This window comes from Oryctolagus cuniculus, chromosome 3 (assembly GCF_964237555.1).
Source record: "Oryctolagus cuniculus chromosome 3, mOryCun1.1, whole genome shotgun sequence".
Lineage (NCBI taxonomy): Eukaryota > Metazoa > Chordata > Mammalia > Lagomorpha > Leporidae > Oryctolagus > Oryctolagus cuniculus.
The window spans coordinates 67764870-67787981 of record NC_091434.1 but is presented as its reverse complement, the minus strand read 5'-3'; the positions used below and the strand labels follow the sequence as shown (position 1 = coordinate 67787981).

The 23112-nt window shown below is 50.4% G+C and overlaps 1 protein-coding gene and 1 long non-coding RNA gene across 5 annotated transcripts in view; one reads left to right on the top strand and one right to left on the bottom strand.

Moving 5' to 3' along the window:
* LOC127491746 (uncharacterized) overlaps positions 1-5406 on the bottom strand; it is an 85304-nt gene extending 79898 nt beyond the window's left edge. Inside the window, exons 1-2 of the long non-coding RNA XR_007920640.2 lie at positions 5057-5406; positions 1777-1945 (exon numbers count right to left, since the gene is read on the bottom strand). This is a non-coding gene — a long non-coding RNA (uncharacterized lncRNA). The remainder of the gene's footprint in view (positions 1-1776; positions 1946-5056) is intronic.
* A 305-nt stretch (positions 5407-5711) lies between these two features.
* Positions 5712-17170, top strand: CDCA7 (cell division cycle associated 7). 4 transcript variants are annotated; one of them, XM_002712292.5, is made up of 10 exons: positions 5712-5870; positions 8353-8475; positions 8894-9130; positions 11246-11482; positions 11777-11854; positions 12687-12890; positions 13248-13385; positions 14928-15077; positions 15639-15775; positions 16085-17170. In XM_002712292.5, exons 1-10 carry the CDS (start codon positions 5850-5852, stop codon positions 16113-16115), a joined length of 1356 nt encoding a protein of 451 aa, XP_002712338.2. In that variant the 5' UTR covers positions 5712-5849; the 3' UTR covers positions 16116-17170. The 4 variants fall into 4 exon arrangements, with proteins under 4 accessions (XP_002712338.2, XP_002712339.2, XP_051704473.2 ...); XM_051848513.2 differs by lacking the exon at positions 5712-5870 and adding an exon at positions 6714-6914; XM_002712293.5 differs by lacking the exon at positions 8894-9130.
* The last annotated feature ends 5942 nt before the right edge of the window (positions 17171-23112 follow it).

The following is a 23112-nucleotide window of genomic DNA, read 5'->3' as shown; positions in this document are numbered from 1 at the left end:
GTTTCCGGTCAGTCTCCCAGCGGGCTTCCTAATCTCAGTTGAAAAATACTTCGGTGGCAACCTCCAATAGCTGGCTTGAGTTCATTCCAGCAAAGCCCTCCAACTTCTGCAGCTTGCATCTGATGTCTCCCTGGGTTTGGCCGACAAAGGCAGCATTGACCGTTCATTGATTTTCTGCCTCCTCAGGGTCAAAGGAGGCATAGACAGAAAGCTTTGCCAAGTCTCACACAGAATTGACTTGGACTCTCTCTAGGTCCTTGGAGTACCTGAAGTGTTACTCATACTCATGGCCTTTCCCCCCCTCCTTCCTTCATTCTGCTTAAAAAGGCCTCTTGGAAACTCAAGCGTCTGATACTCCTGGCCATCACTAGGGTCCGGGGTGGGGGTGGGGGGGGATCTTCCTTAGGGAACTGATTCTGGGTGTGAGCCTGAGCATGCAGAGCCCCTGCTGGGGCATGTTCCTGTAGCCATTTCAACACAGCCAGGGTAATTCAGCAGCATTGTTTAGCGTGAACAGAGTCGGAAGAAGCTGGTGGCAATCGGTCCAGTTGGGCTCATGGGTCTGGATGATGGGTTGCATCAGATCAGTCTGGCCTGGGGTTCCCAAGTGAATGAGGGAGTGTGGTTCTCCCGATTCAGGAGATCAGTGGGGTAAAAGGCTGACATATGAAGCTGCGTGGTCCGCCTTGCACCTGAGCGTCATAATCAGGGTTTCTCTAAGTGGCAGCTTTGGGCACTTTGGCATCTATTGGGAGGGGGGCTGTCAGTAAGGTCCCCCTGGTGCTTCCCAGTTGGAGTATACAGGGTTAGGACTGGCAGCCACAGGGCGACTATGGTCAAGGGAATCTCAGGCAACTTTATGAGAGGGGTGGCTTCAGGGGTGTGGGTGGCCTCTGGCGGGCTCCAGCTGCAGGGCACCCTCTCATGGGTGTGGGAAGTGCAGGTGGTGGCAGATGAAGTGGTGACAAGATGGGGGAACCCCTTCTGGCTCCTCAGACAAGATGGGCTTCTTAGATTCCAGTTGGCATTTTGAAGGGGCTGTCAGCCAGACCATCATGATTTTACAGTTTTCTTCCAGACAAGTTTTAGCCAGAGTGGCCAAGAGAGAACTGTGTCTTGCCAGTAGTCAATGTAGGGAAATTAGTCAAGGTGACCAGGGACTCCCATGATGATTCAAAACATCTTGCTAACTAGTTCTTTATCTAGTGATCTCTCAGAAGTCCAACCCACCCCAAATGAAGGCCAATTTGTTTGGAAGAAAGTTCAGAGTTTTTTGGGAATCAGCCTAACAGCACAGTTTCCTGAATATCCTTTTCTGAGATTTTTTTTATCACGCACTCTGGGAGTAGGTTTACTCTGTTGGCCACCCAAAAAGGAAAGGGCGAGAAACTGCTTCATCAGTCTCCGACTGCTCTCCCTGCAGGGATATTTCAGGCTTCTCTTAGCATCGATGGTCAGTATGCACTCCCCACCCAGGCTAGGCTCAAAGACCTTGCGGAGAGCCTGGGGCTGCCCTAAGCCTTGTGAGAATTGCCATGGACCCACGGATTGGGACTCCACACTTGCTTCAGTTTCGGTTAAGTTGGAACTCGACCTCAGCCCATCTCATTCAGTCACCATTCACTTGCACTCACGTGGCATTTCCAACCCACCACCCAGTACCTTGGAATTGTGGTTTTGTCTCTTATAAGTCTGTCTGGACCATTCTGGGAGGTGATCAGGCTCCCCTTCTGCCTCTTAGAGGAAAGCTTACAGAAAACAAACCCAGGTTCTTACCAGTCCGAGGGGCAGTGCTCTCTTGGCTGGTTCCTGCACCTCACTGGGCTCCTTTGTGCTCCCATGGTCCTTGCGCTGGCACACTGGGAGGGTTAGTCCCCTATGGAACAATCAGTCCTCTGGCACCAGGTGAGGTCACCTCTCTTGATGTCCCGGGGTCTTGCTCCAGCTACAAAGGAAGAAAAAACACCATCTCTGAATCCCAAACAATGGCCGCAGGAAATGTAGCGGGATGCCAGGACAGAGGCGAGACGCCGAGGCTTTCAGCAGGAAGCGGCGTTTACTCGTGCCAGCACGGGCTCAGCAGATTCCCATCTAAAGGGTGAGCCCCAAACACAGTGGGGCATTGTCTTATCTACCCTTTAACTGGTTCCCCTTAACAGCATTGTCCTTTTTCTCCCCATATGTGGTAAGCTATACATTGTGCATGGGCAAGTGGATACCGAAACCGCCACATCACCTCCTTTTCTTTGTCCCAGGAAGGCCCATCCTATACTTTTAACTCAACACATTTAATTTTTCTTTGGAGAATTTTATCCCCTTTGGTTGGCATGTTAGAGATGAGCAGGCGGCTTCAATGTCAACCAAAAAGGTTATTTCTTCTCCTTTAGGTCCCACCCTCAAATTCAAGGGTTTCTGGCGGGACCCAGTTAAAAGGAACCCCTGAAGCCCCTAGTCTTCATCAGGGGTCATGAGGGGATTATATATATATATATATATATATATATATATATATAGTTTTTTCTTTTCTCCATTCCAGGCATTTCCTCTTAAACGATCTGGCTTTCTATACTTGTAACACTGACTTAGGGTCTTAGGAGTTCTTTCCCATATTTCTCTCCTTTTTGTTGGGAGTTAATATTTCCCAATCTTTTTTAGGGGACACTTCTTTTTAAAAAAGGATTTATTTTATTTATTTGAAAGGCAGAGTTAAAGAGAAAGAGAGAGAGAAAAAGAGGTCTTCCACCTACTGGTTCACTGCCCAAATGGCCGTAACAGCCAGGGCTGGGCCAGGCCAAAACCGGGAGCTTCTTCTGGGTCTCCCACATGGGTACAAGGGCCCAAGCATGTGGACCATCCCCCACGGCTTTCCCAGGCACATTAGCAGGTAGCTGGATCAGAAGTGGAGCAGCTGGGACTTGAATGGGCACCCTTATGGGATGCCAGTGCTGCAGGTGGTGGCTTTACCCACCATGCGACAGGGCTGGCACAAGGAGTCTTGATCTAGTCTTTTCTTAACTATTTCCCCTTCAGTGGATGCCATCCTTTTTGCTTTTTATTTTTGTTTTTGTTTTTCCCACTCCCTTCTCATGAAGATTTTGAATCTCTAGTAATTTTCCAATAGTCTTTTCATTTTATCCCTCAGTCTTTTCCAGTGTTTTTATAATATCAGGCCAGCTTTTAGTTAGGAAGTGAACCTTTAAGAGACCTTGTCCTGCTGGGTCTTCAGGATCTAACCCAGAATACTTGCTTATTTGGTCTCTATGTCCTTGCAAGAAAGCAGATGGAGTCTCTTCCTTTTCTTGTTGAATTTCAAGTGCCTTGGAGACATTTTGTGACTTGCAAGTGGGCCCTTTGATCCCTTTATTCCTTAGCTACTAGAGGTCCTGCATTTGTACTTGGTCCCCTGAAGCATTATTATCTCAGTAGGGATCAATATTTAGGAATTTCTGTTCAGCTGACAAAACTCCCTGTCCAGGATCTGTTAGGAACAGGTACTTTGTATCCTGGAGATGTACAGAAAGGAAACCGACCTTGAAAGACCAGACAAGCTTTATTCTAAGCCAAAGAGGGATGCCACCTCCATTGGACAGACCTGAGAAAAAATGGCATCTCCCCGTTGAGGGGTAAGGTCCTCAAGTAGGGCTGGGGAGAGACGTGACACAATAGGGGATGGAGTTATTTGATCAAAGGGATGCAGAAGTTTTTGTGCTTGGGCAGGTGGTTACACATGTCCCATTTTACTGTTCAGGGAACAGGAGGAGGAGGAAGTATTAGGACCGAGGCTTTAGGGTGGGGTTGTTTGTTCAAGTCTTTGGTAAATTCCAATCAGGATCTCTTTCCCAAATGGCCATGGCTGCCCTCCTAATCGTTCCTGTCTCCTCTCCTGTAAACAGTATATTCATTTTAGACATCATTTCAGCCCAGGTACAAAAAGTGGGTCCTGGAGCCAGTGTTGTGGCTAAGCAGGTTAAGCTGCCACCAGGAGTGCTGGCTTCCCCTATGGGTGCCCGTCCAGGACCTGGCTGTTTCACTTCCGATCCAGCTCCCTGCTAATGCACCTGGGAAAGCTGCAGAAGATGGCCAAAGTCCTCAGGCTCCTGCATCCATGTGGGATCCCTGGAAGAAGCTCCTGGCTCCTGGCTTCAGTCTGGCCCAGCCTCCGCTGTTGTGGCCATTTGGGTAGTGAACCAGTGGATGGAAGACCTCTGTCTCTGTCTCCCTCTCTCACTGTGTGCAATTCTGCCTTTCAAATAAGTAAATAAATCTTCAAAAAAAAAAAAATAGACAAGTAACGAGACTGTACTTATTTTTTAAGAAACAAAACAAACAAACAAAAAAACCACTGGGTCCTAAGAATTCGTCTAACTGTTCAGCCCAACTCAGAGGGTCATGTAGAAGTGACTCCACATACCGGTATTTTAGGACTGGGGAAATCCTCTACGTCCTTTTTACATTGCTCTTTTTCAGATTTGCGTGAGGATCTGCAGGGGCGGTTGGTTTGGCTCCGCCACAGTCTCCAGATCTTACTTTTCTTAACTGCCCCTACTGCTTCTTTCATTTTCCTGCTCCTGGGTTTTGCAGGAGCCCAAGAGGCTAGCCTGTCGGGGTTCCCAAAGCTTTGCACTGGGATTCCCCTTTCTCTCTTGCGAGGGCACATGGGGACTGTTTCTCGTTTGTTTGTTTTTATCCAACGAAGAGCATAATGTATTATTTTAATGTGTTCATTCATTTTTTGTGGGGCCATGGTTTTGTCACATACAGAATTAAAGCTGGGCACATCTAGTCCTCAACTGAACCTAACTTGGGCCAAAAGACCAAAGGTTTGAGAAATAGTTCTTAATGAAGCCACAACATCTACTCATTTTGTTTCATTTTTCTTTGTCCTTAGCCTGGGGGCGTCCCCCACAACCCTCAACATTCTCCCCAAGGGACTTTTCGGGGGTGGGCGGGGGGATGTCAGCGGAAGCCTCTTCCCCCATGCTCACCCCTCTCCTGGATTCCTGAGGCCTAGAATTTTTATTCCCCGTTTCTGTCGGGTCTCTGGGTCTCAGATTACCTGTGCGCTCAGTTTACCACCCCGACACGGAGGGTTCTTGCGCAGCCCGGGACCGCTCCATCTCCGCCGTCACTCGCTGGAGATGCGCTGGGTGTGTGCGCTAAGTCTCAGTCCAGGCACCCCGCTTCGGAAAATGCCCAGCCAGCCAGGCGGTCCTTAAAGTCCAGTTTTGCCTACCCTAGGCTCGTGCCGGAGGGTCCCTGGATGTCTCCTAAATAACATTTTCAGGCTATTTCACACACAGCGTGAGGCTCTTGTGAGACTCTCTGACTTTCTTTCCTCTCTCTTTCAATAATGTGAACTGCAGGCAACAAGGAAAGCGCTCGTGACCACCGTCCCTCCCGCGCCGCCTTAAGGCGCCGGGTCCCCGCAGCTCCCCTCCCAGCCCCGGAATTCATGCAAATTATCCTGCTACCCCCCGAGGCAACACGAACCACTTTCGCGCCACTCGCTCAGGACCCTGCCGCTGTATAAAGAGTCAGTGCCTCGAAGCCGCCAAAAAGCCCCTTTTTCCAAGAAGGTTTCAGCAGCGTCCGAAGCTGTCCTTGGAGAGCAGAAAATCTTGCGGGGGTCGAGTTTTTTCCAGAGCTCGAGTGGGTCTTGCTCCCGGCAGCGCTGGTACCACAGCTTGCAGGACCTGCGCCCCAACGCGGGAAAGCCCGCTCGAGCCCCGCCCCCTCGGGGGTCCGGTTGGCGAGCCCCGCCCGCCCGCCGCGCGGCTCCCGCTCCTCCGGCGCTGTGGGACGGTGGCGCGTGCGGCTGCTCGGCTTCCCCGGCTCCCTGCGCCGCCAGCATGGAGACTCGCCGCGTGCCGGTGAGGGCTGGGCGGCCGAAGCCGAGGGGCGGGCGCGGGGTTGCGCACGCGGGTGGGTGCGGGCCGGCCAGCTCCAACTCCGCAGCCCGGGGCTGCTTATCGACCGCTGGCAGATTTGGGCGTCGGCCGCTTGGGAAAGCCCAGCACGTGTGCGCCCGGGGCCACCGAGGGCCCGGGGTAGGACGCGCGCGCCGGGCAGCGGATGGTGTGCGGGTCTGAGCAATCTGCTGCGCTGGGAGCGCCGGGGCACGTGCGCCCGAGGTGCACGTGCGCCGCGGCCAGAGGCAGGGAAGCCGGCGGGGCCGGGGTGGTGTCTGATGGTCCTAGACTGCCCTGGCCAGCCCTGTCCCGCGCGTAGCCGGGGTCGGGCGGTGCGTGGCTGCACGCGCGTGCGGCGGTGGGCCCCGCGGCGCCCGCCGCCCGCTGAGCGTCGGGGTGTTGGGAGTTGGACGACTTGCAGAGCGGACCCCTTGCGAACTTGGACTGCGCCCTTGTTGGGGAGGTCTTTTTTTCAGTCGCAGCCACCTTGGAGTGCAGTGCAGGGGCGCGGTGGTTCAAGCCATCCGCCGGCGCTGGCTGGTTCTCCACGCCTTTCCCTCCCCCACTCCAACCCCCAGACTACAGCCCTATTCGTAGCCGCAGGACCATGCCTTGCCTGAGAAACGTTTCTTTTAGCTCTAACGGAAGCTGTAACGGGGGTCTGCCCCGGAGGAGGGTGGGAGAGTGGGGGTTGGGCGGAAAGGAAGCGAGTGACACGCTTAAAATAAATAGCGGGGGGTTAAAGACCCACGTGGGGTGGGTGGGAGGGGGCGTGGCCTGCGCCCAGCCGGATGGAGTTGGGTTTTGCCCTTCGGGATGAAGAAAGCGCTGTGGAGCCGGGCTTGGGACCCGCGGAGCCTGGGTTCCCATTTGGGCCGGTGTTTCACTTGAGTGACGCGTTTCCCCTCTGAGTCGCATCTACCTTTGCTGCGGAGAGTTAGGCTCGATAAGAAAGCTTGCTTAGCACAGACTGCCTGGCTCAAGGGGACACCGACTGTGTATGGGGTGGGTTCTCACTGGCTCTGACTTGCGGGGTAAATCACTTGGCTTGTGCTGACTCGTTAAAGCTCAGCGGATACTGCTGCCTGTCGCAAGCCTCCCCGGAGGCTGCCCTGGGCCCAGGCGCTTGCAGGTAGATGGATGAGTACGTGGTGGTGATGCCGAGCGCGCTGCTGCCTTCCGGGGCTGCAGGCTTGGCGACTCCGTTCAGCCCTGTGGTCTTGCACAGTGTTTCACCCCAGAGCCGTGACAGTCTGGGCAGGGGGAGACTTCTGAGATCCAGCTCAGCTCCTGATGCTCATGGTGCCTCACTCATGTGGAATCTTGAGCAGCTCTGTGCCTTACCACAGCTTCCTGTGGAAGCGCACAAGACAGGCTTGTCCGAGTTGATTGAATGGATCTGGTTAGGGCCTTGGGAGGTGGCGGTATTGGCGTTTTGTCTGCAAGACTCTGAAAGGCAGGCGAAGTTGGGAATGTTGTGTTGGCCTGACGCCTCCCACCTTAGCCTGACGCTGCGGGCTGGAGCAGAGCTTGCTCCTTCCAAGTTCTCAGCGTAAGGAGTCCTTGCTGATGCGCCTAGGCGACCTCCAAGACAGTCTCATGAAATGTTAAAAAAACGGCGTTGCAGGCTGTGTGGTGTTTGTGAGTGAATGAAGCGTCCCATGTTTACAAATCAGTTGCACCTTGTGAAAGGACATTAAGAGCTTCAGTTTTGGGCACAGGGGCACTTGCAGAAGGCTAAAGGACAGGCCAGGGTAATGCATGCTACAAGGATCCCACCTGGGCTTGGAGGGCTAGTTGGCCTTCCACCTGGCTCCTGGCACGTTGGTCTGCTGGGTGGATGGGGTTGATTTGTAAGGACCTGGGCTGTCTGCGTACCCCTCCTGATTGGAACAAAGCCTGCTACTTACAGTGGAGTCCTGCCCAATTTTTTGTAGTTTGGGAAATTAGCATCAGGGTAGATGGCCAAAACCTATGTAAAAAAAAAAACAGAACACCTCATTAGCTTGATTTTTGGCTGAGGGAAAAAAATCACTGCCATTTTGTACTTTTGAAATTTCCTTTTAGAAGTACAGTTTAATTTGGAAAAAAAAATGATTGAATTTTGGGAGTTTAGCATGGAGCATCTGTGGGGCTCAGAATAATGCTGAGAGCTTAGGAGGTTTCAAAGTGGCTGCTGGGGGAGCTCCATGGATGTTTGAATCAACTAATAAATGTCATTGAAATTTTCCGCCAAAGGGATTCCTTAGCATGATTTGGAACACTTTTTTTTTTTTTTTTTTTTTTTTTTGGTAGCATTTGCACATCGTTTTTTCTGTGTAGGGACTGAAGAGTGGCCATACCCACCTTGTGCTGTTTGAACCTGCTAGATTCAAAATTGATGTCTTTAGTTGGGTCCTGCAGTAAGTAGCCCACTTAACAGTGTTGCCGTCTCCATTTGCAGCAGAAGGACCTGAGAGTAAAGAACGTAAAGAAATTCAGATATATGAAGTTGATTTCCATGGAAACCTCGTCATCCTCTGATGACAGTTGTGACAGCTTTGCTTCTGATAATTTTGCAAACACGGTAAGTGCTGCCTGAGAATAAACAGAATGGAGTCTGCAGCGCTCCAAATGCCCCAGATGCTTTGTGCATGATTAAACCCGCTTGCTTTTTGCCTACATTTCTATACAGCCGTTAGGAAAATACAGCATGCACTGTAATTTCATTTCACTTTTTGCTGTGGTTCTAGGTAGTAATTGTTGGAGGTAGATTAGCTACTTATTCTATCCTTTTGAAATGTCGCCTAACCTAACATGCCTGATGATTTGCCATAACAACTCAGAAATCATTTGTAAACCTCTGAACCGTTTTTCTTTGTAACAAAAGCTATTCGCTTCTAGTGCACTTGTAAATGTGATTTGCTCTCTGCACGCTTTATGGAGAATTGGTTCTTGAAAAAGAAAAAAAAATGCACAACCACATTTATTTATTTATTTTACAGAAACCTAAATTCAGGTCAGATATCAGTGAAGAACTGGCAAATGTTTTTTATGAGGACTCTGATAATGAATCTTTCTGCGGCTTTTCAGAAAGTGAGGTGCAAGATGTGTTAGACCATTGTGGATTTTTACAGAAACCGAGGCCAGATGTCACTAACGAGCTGGCCAGTATTTTTCATGCCGACTCTGACGATGAATCGTTTTGCGGCTTCTCAGAGAGTGAGATACAAGATGGAATGGTGAGTTCGAGAAATTTCACCAGTGTCGAGAAGTAAGGTCCACTTCAGGGGCATGACATGTTCTTGCTTTTTAAAAAGTCTGCATTTTAGTCATGCCAAAAGATTTTTGTTTTGACCTTTTACAAAACTTGAGTCTTTTCTGTCATGTCTGAATGCAGTTTTTACTTATGTAGTCCTACTTGTGAATCTGGAACATTTTGTAGTCTCTGCAAATCTTGGAAACTGGTAAGATAAATTTGGCCACGCTCCCAAGTTCCATTGCCACAGAAGTGCAGCCTAATCAGGGGAAGCAGACATGTTCTAGAGATTAGCTACATTCACACTTCAAGTTCAAGTGCCCAGCACACTGCCTGGCAAGGAGCAGGCCCTTGATAAATGTTGGTTCCCACAGTGGAGCTGTGCCTACCTCAGGAAAAGCTGTAACTGATGGACAGGAGCAGCAGTGCAGACAATGACAGTTAGGATCCTTCCTGCTTCTCTGCTCGTTGGTCGGCTTTGGCTGTGCATGCTCCCATACTGTGAGCTCTGTCGTCCCGCCCTGGCACCTCCACCTGCACCTGCACCTGCACCTGCACCTCACTGGCACTCCCCCACCCCCCACCCCCAGGCTACTGTTCAGTTCTGCAGATAAGTTCTTGTTCAAGACTTTCTCACCAAAGGAAGCAGTGCATTGGTTTACAGTTGGCTGCAAGCTCTTCCACTCATTTTGTGGTCTGACACGGGTTCCCCTGCCTGTGGAGCACAATGCTGACATGGGTGATGACGCCTGGCTGAGGACTGTTTATGACCATCCCACTGTCCCTGGTAATGTTCCCTCGAGTTAGGGATGTCGGTGCCAATCGACCCTCACTGGAGTTTATTATGGGAGCCAGTGTGCAAACCTGGTTGTGATCCAAATGTTGTCCACAGCCTGAATCATTCCTGGGCGGTGTTTCAGTTCTTTGTAGATCCTATTTGCTGTGATTAAAAAAATACCAATCAATTAAAAGTGTTAATTCAATAAAAGGTTTCATTTCATATTCTTTCAAAATCCATGCACACCAAAAAAACCATGCATGTAAAAAAATACATAAAAAGTACTAAAAGCTGTGGGAATTAAGAAATTTCTGAATGTTTAAAAAAATGGATCCTCCATTTCTGGGACTTTAGGGATGATATTTTTCCCTTCCCTCATTTTTTATCGTTTTCTCAACCGTCACTACAGTCAATTTTAGAATATTTTCATCACCCCCAAAAGAAACTGTACTCACTAGCAGCCGATCTCCATTCTTTGCTGATTCCCCTGCCGCAGGCAACCAACCGTCTGCTTTTTGTCACGGTAGAGTCACCTGTTCTAGAATTCCGTGTGTATGGAATCGTGCAGTATCTGGTCTCTGGGACCCGGCTTCCTTCCCTTAGCATGGAGTTGTAAGGCTCATCCTTGCCGTGGAGTGGGTCAGGACCCCATTCCTCTTTGTGGATGTATCACAACCTTTAGGTTTCATCAGGTGACGGATTATCTGGGTTGTTTGCCCTTGGCTGTTGTCTGTAATGCAACTGTGAACATTTGTGTACACTTTTTGAAAAAGGTATTATTCTTATTTGAAAGGCGGAATGTCCGAGAAGGAGAGACAAGAGATATTTTTATCCACTGGTTCACTCCCTAAATTACTGCAACAGCCAGGGCTGGGCCAAGGCTGGGAGTTCCATCCGGGTCTCCCACAAGGGTGGCAGGGCAGAGCACATGAACTGGGCACTGGATCAGAAGCAGAGCACCTGGAACTCAAACCAGTGCTCCGATAGGGGACACCAGTGTCAACCAGCGGCTTAATCCGCCGGGCACAGACCTGGCCTCTTATGAGTGCGTTTTTGTGTGGGTTTATATCCGGGGGTGGCATTGCTGGGTCACGTGGTAACTATGTTTCATAGTGTGAACAGCTGGTAGACTGTTTCCCAAAGGGTCTGGCTTCTAACAGCTCAGCTTGGACAGGCTGCTTGGAGGTGAACTGAAACCCAGACTGGGGTTATTTGCAATTCAGGGTTCTGTTACCCGGAGCTGTTTTGAGGGGTTTCTTAGGGCCGCTGGGGCAGGGTCTCGGGAGTACGGCTCGTGACGCGGTTGTTCTGATTCACCAGAGACTGCGGTCGGGCCGCGAGGGCTGCAGGACCCGCAGCCAGGGCAGGCGCTCCGGGCCCCTCAGGGTGGCCTTGAAGTTTCCCGCGAGAAGTAGCCGGGGAGCAGGCAACAAGAACGCGGCGCCCCCGCCACCCTCGGAGAATCTGGGGACTGATTCCAATTCCGATTCAGAAGACGAAAGCGGCATGGATTTTCTGGAGAGAAGAGCCTTAAACATAAAGCAGAACAAAGCCATGGTAGGTAGCTGACTTTGGGTACGTTAGGTCTCGCTCTTCCACTCTGGAAAACCTGTTCTAACTCCTGGGTCCTAATGCACTTTAAAATGCATTTCTTTCCCTAAATTCACTTTAAAAAAAATCTGTATAAGGCTTGGTTGAGTATATGGGAGAAGAAAATGAGAAAATCCTTGAATATGTCAGCTTGTTCTTTAACCTAAAGTGCTGAGTTAGTGTTACTTCCACCGGTTAAGGTGCTCATTTTGAGCAGTGATTCTAAACCAGTCATTTCTGTTTCATTTCTTCCCCGTGTAGCTTGCAAAGCTCATGTCAGAATTAGAAGGCGTCCCTGGCTCGTTCCCTGGAAGACGGTCCTTCCCGGGCCCCAGAGCGGTGAGTGCTTGTGTAGGGGGACCTTGTTCTGGGCAGGCCCAAGCCAGCTGCCTGATGGACTTTAAAATCCAGTGTCTCCACTGCATGGTCCTGCAGATGGTGGACGGGAGCTAGAGGCCTGCCGTGGCCTCTGGGTGATCCCTGCTGGGCAGTGTGGCCTGCCCGTTCTGGGCCCTGGAGGCACTCAGCCCCCTCTCCCTTCCAGCCGCAGTAAGCCCTTTCGGGGCAGGAAAGGGAGATCCAAAACTTCTGTTCTCCCGGCTTCAACACATTCCCCCTACCTGACATGCACAGTAGATGTGTTTGAAATCTGGGAATGAGGTAAATCAAGGCAGGCACAGTTTCCGAGTCATGGCCTGAGATACGCGAATGCATTCGGAGGAGCTAAGCTGTGGCACTGGAATGTGGTGGGTCTGGGGTGTGCAGAAGAGATTTCATTTCCTAGCCCCCTGCAGCAGGAAGGGCAGCAGTGAGAGGGAGGGGCAGAAAGACCACCACACTTGAGGGCCTGCTGTGACACAGGACCAGACAGGGTCTTCTATGTCTCCAGTGATGTCATAGAGCAGGAGTCTTGGGCACGGGAGATCAGTTCTTAGAGCTTCTTGAAGTAGAAGAACAAGGAGATCCTCTCTCCATGTGAAAGAGAACGGACTGGGTGTTATAGTAGCAAAATGACAGTAGCCACCTGGGTTTTCAGCTCATTCTCTGTGCATTACAGAAAACCAAATGCAGCTCACTCGGTACTTCTGCCGTGCTGAAGAAGGTGTGGGTTTTGCAGGCAGTGCCTCTCTGTGTTGAGGTAAGTGGCTTCTGTCATGTGTGATTTTTCCAGAGATCCAGGACACCCCGAAGGCGCACGTTCCCAGGCGTGGCTTCCAGGAGGAACCCGGAGCGCAGAGCCCGGCCTCTGACCAGGTCCAGGTCCCGGACCCTGGGGTCCCTCGGTGCTCTGCCCATGGAGGAGGAGGAGGAGGAGGAGGAGGAGGACAAGTACATGTTGGTGAGAAAGAGGAAGTCCGCGGATGGCTACCTGAATGTGAGTCACGCACCTGCTCTTCTGCTCTTTGTGTTCCACGGGTCCGGGGTTGCATACGTAGCATGGGTACACACAGCCTCAGCACCCAGTGATCTGTGCTAAACACAGTTCTCAAGCCATTCCAAGTTGTTCCTGACGTCACATAGACTTTTGTGACGATCCTGTTAGCAGCTGAGAGTCGGCTCTTCTCAATTGGATGCAGCTTTTCCTTAAAGCTGTCCCGTCCCGTTGTGCTTAGAGTAAACTTATGACTTGGTCCTCCCCATAAGCACCAAGATAGATTCTCAGGGTGAATTCTCTGCAAAGTTGCGATTACAAGTCCAGGTCAGGAGATTGCAAGGACTCCTTCTTTCGCAGGAAGATGACACGCCCAGAGGCCGCCGCCCGGGCTCCATGACCCTGCCACACATCATCCGCCCCGTGGAAGACATCACAGAGGAGGAGCTGCGGAACATCTGCAGCAACTCCCGGGAGAAGATCTACAACCGCTCGCTGGTAGGGAGCCCTGGGTTTTGCTGCGAGTGTGAGCTTCCAAGAGGAAGGAGCGTGGCCGTCCCCCGAGCGCTGCTGATGCCTAAAGGGCTGGGGCTGGCGTCATAGCGCAGCTGGTGAAGCTCCGCCTCTGATCCAGCTTCCTGCTGATGTGCCTGGGAAGGTAGCTGACAATGGCTCAAGTGCTGAGGCCCGTGCCACCCATGTGGGAGACCAGGATGGAGCTCCTGGCTTCAGCCTGGCCCAGACCAGGCTGTTGGGGTCATCTGGGGAGCAAATAAATGGATGGAAAATACCTCTCTCACCCCCTTTTTTCTGTCGCTCTACCTTTCAAATAAATGAATAGATAGATAAGTCTTACTTATTTATTTATTTATTTGAAAGTCAGAGTTGCACAGAGAGAGGAAAGGCAGAGAGAAACAGATCTTCCATCCGCTGGTTCACTTCCCAATTGGCCAAACGGCTGGCACTGTGCCAATCCGAAGCTAGGATCCAGGAGCTTCTTCCTGGTCTTCCACGTGGTTGCAGGGGCCCAAGGACTTGGGCCATCCTCTACCGCTTTCCCAGGCCAGAGCAGAGAGCTGGATCTGAAGAGGAGCAGCTGGGACTAGAACCGGAGCCCATAGGGGATGCTGGCATTTCAGGCCAGGGTGTTAACCCACTGCGCCACAGCGCCGGCCCCAATAAATAAGTCTTAAAAAAAACAACAACAACAAAGGACTTTGCACATGGGATGTGTGCCTGTTTGTCACATTCAAGGAAAGAAGTAGTTTTATCCCTAGGATTTAGTCCTCTGTCATTTGAATTATATGCTTATACTTGAATGATATGCTTGTTAGTATGTCTATAAGTGTTAAATCTTTTCACTTAATTTAGAAATTGATTCATTCAACATATATTTCTTTTTTAAAAAACGATTTATTTTATTTATTTGAAAGAGTTACAGAAAGATACAGCCATAGAGAGAGAAAGATCTTCCATCTACTAGTTCACTCCCCAAATGGCCGCAATGGCCGGAACTGAGCTGATCCAAAGCCAGGAGCTTCTTCAGGTCTCCCACACAGGTGCTGGGGCCCAAGGGCTTGGGCCATCCTCTGCTGGTTTCCCAGGCACATTTGCAGGGAGCTTGATGGGAAGTGAAGCAGCTGGGACTCCAACCATCGCCGAGGCCAGTGCTGCAGGCCAGGGCCTTAGCGTGCTGTGCCACAGCGCCGGCCCCCCTGTGTATCTTGTATACCTCTTAGGTCTGCATGGATATGTCCTGGGAATAGGTATCCATGTAGACAGATACTAAAGATGAAAAACAAGGGGTCAGAGCAGGTTCTTTTTGCATTGATAGATTATTTTTGGAGAAAAGTGGTTTTCATGATATTAACTGTTGCACCTGCCCACTGAGTGCCAGCACCGTGCTTAAGATGCTTCTGGTCCTTGGCGACTACATGTGCAAGCAGATGGGAGATAAGACCCAGACACGGAATGCCAGGCCCTGCCTCGGGGGACATTCTCCAAGTACGCTGTTTTTCCTTATTTATTGTTTGTTTGTAGGGATCTACTTGTCATCAGTGCCGCCAGAAAACCATTGACACCAAAACAAACTGCAGAAACCCAGAGTGCTGGGGTGTTCGAGGCCAGTTCTGCGGCCCCTGCCTTCGAAACCGTTATGGGGAGGAGGTCAAGGACGCTCTACTGGACCCGGTGGGTGCCTTGAGGGGATTGGCTGGGGCTTGACAGTCAGCCCTCTGCTGATGGACAGGAAAGGGACGCGGGTGACAAGGGACGAGTCCTTCGTGGACAGCGTGTTCTTTCATGGTGTTCGTGCTGCCCAGGTCTGAGCTCCTTCCCTCACCATGGAGGGTGTGTGTCTTCCACTTACCCCTGATTGCTGTGTCAGCTTTCTCTTGAATCTGTTCAGGGATCAAGGCCTGACTAACGTCTACTTTTTCATATCTTACGTTCAAGAAAAAGTTGAAATGGAATCCATGACACCCACTGCCTTAGCCAGCACTGCGGTTCCTGCGAGCTGGTTAATGAGCAGAGGGACATTATTTTGGCTTCTGGTCTCCCAAGGGTCCCCTCCCATGCCCTGTGGCCCCTCTCCCAAGCACCATAATTGGATGACATCCCGCCCTCTCCGTACCACTAACCTGTGACCTGTCCGAGTTGGGAGCCCCATTGTTCAAGACAGAGCAGCCACCTTAGAGAGCAGACAGGAAGTGGGGTGGGGCTCCTCTGATGGTGCTTTCTCACGCTTCGCAGAACTGGCACTGCCCGCCGTGTCGAGGCATCTGCAACTGCAGCTTCTGCCGGCAGCGAGACGGGCGGTGTGCGACCGGCGTCCTGGTGTACTTGGCCAAATTCCACGGCTTCGGGAACGTGCATGCTTACTTGAAAAGGTGACAGCGTTTGCGCTCTCTCTACCCCTGAATTTTACCTTTGCGTGTCTTCATGAGAAGGTAGTAGAAGTCCAAGGAGCTGCACTGATTGGGAGTATGATGGCCACATTTTCTTAGTCTGGGGGAGGAGGGTGAACCCCCCCAGGTTGGGAGTTGTATGTAAAAGCCAGGGTGTACGCGGGGTGCCTGCACTTGGCCTTAGGAACGTTATGACTCAGTAGGAATATTCACTTAAGAAGGAATTAGACTTTGCAAACTGTTCTTGGGTTGAAAGCCATACCTTGACACACGCCCTTTTGTCTTCCGCAGTCTGAAACAGGAATTTGAAATGCAAGCATAATGCCTGCAAGATGACTGGAAACTCAGAGCAAGTTCGTCTTCAGACGCGCACGTGTTCCCGAAGCATCACAGAAGGCGTTTTGCTCGTCACACTTTGCCTTCCTGCAGCTTCTCTGCTTTTCCTGCCCCCAACTCCTAGCAGCCCCTCTACTTCCAAGGCCCTCGCCCGCCACTTAGTTTTAAATGACAGTTTCTGAAAGCGTGTTTGATTTCATTGGTGTTGAAATGGCGCTAGGATCCACCCATAAACCCAAGCACTTAGAGTAGTCGTGCTAACTAGATCTACTGACTGGCAGGGAAGAGCCCCCTCCTCCGGTTCCACAGGAGCAACGGTTGTGATTTAGTGTTGAGGCCAACTGGCCTTTCTGACGCACTCAAGGCACAGGTGCACGGCGGAGCTGGTGCCTTGAGATGCCGCCCGTGAGAATATCCCACATGTGTGCTTACCGTACAGGGCATTGTCTTGATGCGTGCTCGCCGCTGCATCCCAAGGCCGGGAGCAAGAAGTCCCCAGGTCGTGACGCACTGTACTTAAGGTTATCATAGAAAGGCCATCCGGTGAAACTTGAGCACTAGGCCGACTTTCGCTGTTGCTATGAAAACTTTGGGGTCATTGTAGTTTGCCAAGTTTGTTTGAGTTCGCTTGCCAGGTATTTCAGATAAATTTGGGGACCATTTCATGTGGAAACTTGATAGTAATAACTAGTCTCTGGTTCTCAGGTTTCTTGAAAGAAATCAGGAAAGCACGGGGTTCGTGTGCAGGCTTGAAGCACTTTGGTGACAGTGAGAAGTGGCTTTTTGGAAGTGGGTCACTTCAGGCATTTGCTAACTGGACATCCCTGCCCGCTCCCTCCCGAGCAGGTCTCCCTTGTTCTCGTCACTTGGTAGAGGGAAGAGCTAAGTCCGTGTCCAGTGTACGTGTGTGTGGCCATTCCTGTGCCTGACCAGTGTTGGAGTCATCTTGGGACCTCAAATCAGAAAGTGTAAATACCGTTTTTGATCTGTAATGCTTTTATACAAAAGTTTTTATTTTAATAATAAAACATTTTGTTCTAACTTGCCTACCTCTTTTTTTGTTGTTGTTAAAGATTATTTATTTGAAGGGCAGTTACTTTCCCAGGCACATTAGCAGGGAGGTTGAAGGGAAGTGGAGCAGCCAGGACATGAGCTGGTGCCCAAAAGGGATGCCAGCATCGCAGGCAGCAGCTTAACCTCTATAGCACAGTGCCAGCCTCTATTTTCTTTTTCTTTCTTTTTTTTCAAGATTTGTTTATCTGAAAGGCAGAGTTTCAGAGAGAGAGGTCTTCCATCCGTTGATTCACTCCCTAAATGGCCGCAACAGCCAGAGCTGTGCCAATCTGAAGCCAGGAGCTTCTTCCAGGTCCCCCGTGCGGGTGCAGGGGCCCAAGGACTTGGGCCATCTTCTGCTTTCCCAGGCCAGAGCAAAGAGCTGGATCGGAAGTGGAGCAGACGGGTTTGGCGCCCTTATGGGATGCTGGCACTGCAGGCGGTGGCTTTACAGTGCTGGTCTCAAGTCTGGCTTTTCTGGACATCGCCTTCTGAGCTGTTTGTAAAGGTCAAAGGCCTTTTGAACAGGGCCTCACTTATTGATGTGACCAGAAAACCAACCAGACAAGAAAACAGTATCCTCTTTCTTTTCCTTATTTGCTCACCTGAGGAGTAAGGCAGTTTTGCAATACCTTGCTTGCTTTTATCAAATGCTTATTAAATGCCTAGAGCTCTTAAACCACCAGAAGAGAGAAGGCGTGGCTTTAAAGCCGTCACAGCCCACATTGTTTGGACCTGGGCAGGTCCTGCTGCAGCCTTTATTCACATGCGATGGAACAACCTCTGCTTTGTTTTCTTGACTCCTGCTAAGTCTAGCTCAGTTTAATCCAGCGCTGCTCTGCTGCTTTAGCTGTCTGAGACCAGCTTCCTCAGCTTGCCTGGATCCACTCCCACAACCCTGAGATACCTGTTGAATGTGGGTAGTGTCGACTCAAGTGCTCACCTGCTTTTCCTCTCTACCTCATACCTGCCCCCAAAGACAGCTCTAACTCCATTCTTCCAGTGTGCAAGTGGCTCAGTTTCCTACTGAAAGAGCCAACAGGAACTTCCTCTCCCTTCTTTCTTCTAAAAGCAGAAAGAATCAAAACCCAGCCTGCAGCAGTCTCTAAACAAGACTTTGCCCCCTGGAATTCCTGACTTGATCTTGGGGATCAAGCAGGCAGATTCCACCAGTTTGTAAATATCACATGTGGGGAGCAGCTCGGACTAGACTAAGTTACTGGAATTAAGACTTATTCTGTGCATCTGCTCTCCTACAATATGGCGCTGGGAGAGGAGAAAACAGCTTCTACCCAGCTGCCTCCAGTTCAACCAATAAACTGTAGGACTTGCTCCTGATTGGAGAGCAGCGTACTCGGCGTGTGGGCAGCCGAGTTAGGATTGGCGGAGGAGGACTATAAAGGAGGAGAGAGACGGCATGCACCAGGAACATCTATGGGGAACATCTATGGGGAACATCTAGCTGAAGGAACACCCGTGCAGCCCCCGAGAGACCCGGCCGGCGGTGTGCCGCTCCCCTGCGGAAGTGGGGAATGTGGCTAGGGGGAACTGCCCTTCCACGGAGGTGGAGGGGATAGTAGCCAACCCGGGAAGAACCAGCAGCAAACCCGGGGAGGGCCGAGCAGACGAAAGAACAGCGCAGGGTCTTGTGTCGTTCCTCCACGAAGAGGGGGAGCGACATAATGGTGCCGTGACTCGGATATGAAGCCTAGGCAGGGCTTAGTGTTGCTCCTCCACGAAGAGGGGGAGCGACAATCACATTGTGGACCATATCAATAGACACATCTAGATGGGGTCGGCCCTGTGGCATAGCAGATAAGGTCGTTGCCTGCAGTGCCAGCATCCCATATGGGTACCAGTTTGAGTCCTGGCTGTTCCACTTCCATCTAGCTCTCTGCTATGATCTGGGAAAGCAGTAGTTTAACTGGCTATGCCACAGTGCTGGGACCTGGAAATCATTTTCTTTTTTAAGATTTATTGGGGCCAGCACTGTGGTATAGTAGGCTAAACCTCCACCTGCAGTATAGACATCCCATATGGGTTCCGGTTCTAGTCCTGGCTGCTCCACTTCCAATCCAGCTCTCTGCTATGGCCTGGGAAAGCAGTGGAAGATGACCCAAGTCCTTGGGCCCCTGCACCCATGTGGGAGACCTGGAAGAAGCTCCTGGCTCCTGGCTTTAGATAGGCTCAGCTCCCGCCTTTGCAGCCTTCTGGGGAGTGAACCAGTGGATGGAAGACCTCTCTCTCTAACTCTGCCTCTCAAATAAATCTTTTTAAAAAATCATTTACTTGAAAGGCAGAGTTAAGAGAGATCTTTCACTTACTGATTCGCTCCCCAAGTGGCCATAATGGCCAGGTTGAGCCAGGCTGAAACCAGGAACCAGGAGCTGCTTTCAGGTCTCCCACATGGGTAGCAGGCCACTAGCAGGGAGCTGGACTGGAAGTAGAGCAGACAGGACAGGAACCAGCACCTATATGGAATGCTAGCATTGCAGGTTGTGGCTTTTCCTGGTATGCCATAACACTGGCCCCAGAAACTTTTTTTTTTTTTAAGATTTTATTTATTTGACAGGCAGAGTTAACAGACAGAGAGAGAGAGAGAGAAAGGTCTTCCTTCCGTTGGTTCACTCCCCAAATGGCCGCGATGGCCAGAGCTGCGCCGATGGCGCCGCAGGTGGAGGATTAACCTAGTGCACCAAAGCACCAGCCCCTAGAAACCTTTTTTTTTTTTAACGTTATGATTCATTCTTTAATTTTTAAAAATCAAGCAACTACATATAATCTCAGTACCTTCCTCTTGCCTTTCAGATAAGGGGAGGGTTGTGGGTTGGAGGGACGTTATGGGGGGAAGCCATTGTAATCAATATTCTGTACTTTGGAAATTTATATTCATTAAATAAAAGAAAAAAACATGCAGAAGACTGTTGACTGCAGAACTCACTATGTAGCCTTTTTCACTTACAGATATCTTTAGGAAAAGCAAGCGTATCACTCATAAAACCACAGAAGTAAGCCTTAAAGTTGCACAGAAACACACAGTAGGGAGCGCTCTCTGTCCAACATCCAAGTGGAGACTTGAGCTCCCGCTATGGAAGTCCCAGGTGCTCTTCTTGCTCACTCAGTGCACCGGATGTCTGCAGGAACCAGCACCTCGGTCCTGGTCAGGCCACCTGTGCCACAGTACAGTGGTGTTTAGGTTTGCCTTCTGAGCTGAGTAGCTGGAAATGTTCGCCACTTCTTAATGACCATTCAGAATTGCCTTTATAAAAGTAATAATCGTCACTGGAGCCTGCCTGAATTTCCAAGACATGACCATTTGGAGTATCCTAGCGCATAAGGAGGAAAAATATGTAAATAAAATTCCTTTATGCAAATGATTTCTGCAATGCTCATTGCCAGCCAAATTCTTGTAAATCAGGATAAACAGCTGCTACTGTGTGAAATGACTAAGTAAAATTATGGAGATAGAGTCTATTTATCTTGTTTTTCAGTGTTGGGGAGGGAGAAAAAGATATTAACTCAATGTTCTCTGCGCGATGATCAGGGCCGACACCAGGAACTCCATTCATTGATGCCAGCATGGAAGCTGTGGGGCTAAGTCCTGCTGTGACTTAGTTTGTTTCACCACCCTCAACCTTGCTAGATCTCTGTCTACTGTCCTGCTTTTTGTTTCTGTTTTTCTTAATTTTTTCAGAAAATTGAAGTGAAATTCACATAACAGAATTTACCAGGCTGGCATTGTAGTGTAGCCGGTTAAGTGTCACCTGCGACGCTGGCATCCCATACAGCACCAGTTGGAGATTTGTCTGCTCCACTTCCTATCCAGCTCCCTGCTAATGTGCTTGGGAAAGCTATGGAGGATGGCCCAAGTCCTTGGGCTCCTGTACCTGCGTGGGAGACCAGGAAGAAGTTCCTGGCTCCTGGCATTAGCCTGGCCCAGCCCCATCCATTGCAGCCAAAAAGGACATGAACCAACCAATGAAAGATCTCCCTCCATCTCTCTGTGTCTCTCCCTCTCTGTAGCTCTGCTTTTCAAATAACTTTTTTTTTTTTTTTTTTTTTTTACAGGCAGAGTTAGTGAGAGAGAGAGAGACAGAGAGAAAAGGTCTTCCTTCCGTTGGTTCACTCCCCAAATGGCCGCTAAGGCCAGTGCACTGTGCTGATCTGAAGCCAAGAGCCAGGTGCTTCCTCCTGGTCTCCCATGCAGGTGCAGGGCCCAAGCACTTGGGCCATCCTCCACTGCCCTCCCGGGCCACGGCAGAGAGCTGGACTGGAAGAGGAGCAAATGAGACAGAACCGGCGCCCCAACCGGGACTAGAACCCAGAGTACTGGTGCCGCAGGCAGAGGATTAGCCTAGTGAGCCATAGCGCTGGCCTTCAAATAAATTTTATTAAAAAAAGAATTTATTGGGACTGGTGCTGTGGCACAGTAGGTTAATCCTCCACCTGCAGCACCAACATCCCATATGGGTGCCGGATCTAGTCCCAGCTGCTCCTCTTCTGATCCAGCTCTCTGCTGTGGCCTGGGAAAGCAGTAGAAGATGGCCCAAAATGCTTGAGCCGCTGCACCTGTGTGGGAGACCCGTGGGAGGCTCCTGGCTCTTGGCTTTGGATTGGCCCAACTCCAGCATTGCAACCATTTGGGGAGTGAACCAGCAGATGGAAGACTTTTCTCTCTCTCTTCCTCTCACTATCTATAACTCTAACTGTCAAATAAATAAATAAATAAATAAATAAATCTTAAAAAAAAAAAAGAATTGACTGTGTTAACTATTATAAGATGTTAAATTCCAAAGTGACTCCTATTATGGTTCACAGGGCCATGCATCTATTACCACCATGGAATTCACAACACTAATCATGCCCTAAAGGAACCTGTTCTGGGAATGCTGCGGCCACGGGTTCAAGTCTGCCTGCTCTGCCTTCTGTGCAGCTTCTTGCTGATGCACTCCCGGGAGGCAGCTGCTGGTGGCTCATGTGGCTGAGTCTCTGTCACCCCCGAGGGAGATGCAGGTGGAGCTCCTGGCTCCTGGCTTTGGCCTGGTCCATTGCTGGCTATTGTGGCATTTGGGAGAGAACAAGGAATGGATACTCTCTCTCTCTCTCTCTCCCCTCCCCCTGCCTCTCTCCCTCTCATCCTGCCTTTCAAGAAATAAAATGAAATTTAAAAACAAAGCTATAACTCCACCGATTATTAGACTTATGTCACATTTTATTTTTCCTCTCTCAACTCTTCTATAAAATTTCGACTTTTCTCCCACGTTTTCAGGTCGCTGTTCTTTTTCTTGAAAGGAACATGGAAGATAGCTTCTTTATCGTACCGCCCTTGAATCACTCCTCTGTGTTCTGCACGGCTCCCTTCCTAGGGCAGGGCACTGAGTGCGTCTCACATCCCCCCTGCCCGAGTTCCCACTCTGACTTTGCTGAGGGCGCACCCTCTGGCACTTTGCTCTAAGTCCTCTCCATGCTGGAAATCACTTTGGGGGCAGGCTTGTGTCCTTGTGGTCGAGACACGGGTTAAGACACCTGCAGCCGGTAAGAGGGTGCTGGCTCCTGATCCCAGCTTCCAGCTGATGTTCACCCTGGGAGGCAGCAGGCGATGGCTCTCAAGTAACTGGGTCCCTGCACCCATGCTCCTGACATCGGCCAGACCTGGTCCGGTCCTTACCGTCATGGACATGTGGAGAGTGAATCAGCAGATGGAAGATGGTGTGCTCGCTCTCTCGCTCGCTCTCTCTCTCTCTGCCTCTCAAATTAAAAAAAAAAATATTTAGGGGCTGGTGCTGTGGCATAGCGGGTAGAGCTGCTGCTTGCAGTACCAACATCCCTTATGGACCGGTTAGAGACCCAGCTGCTCCACTTCTGATCCAGCTCTCTGCTATGGCCTGGGAAAGCAGTGGAAGACGGCCCAAGACTTTGGGCCCCTGCAC

Coding starts and splice junctions, on each gene's coding strand:
- CDCA7 (XM_002712292.5), top strand. CDS start 5,850: ATGGAGACTCGCCGCGTGCCG. Junction 8,476..8,893: donor CTGATAATTTTGCAAACACG/GTAAGTGCTGCC, acceptor TTTATTTTACAG/AAACCTAAATTCAGGTCAGA. Junction 15,078..15,638: donor AGGACGCTCTACTGGACCCG/GTGGGTGCCTTG, acceptor CACGCTTCGCAG/AACTGGCACTGCCCGCCGTG.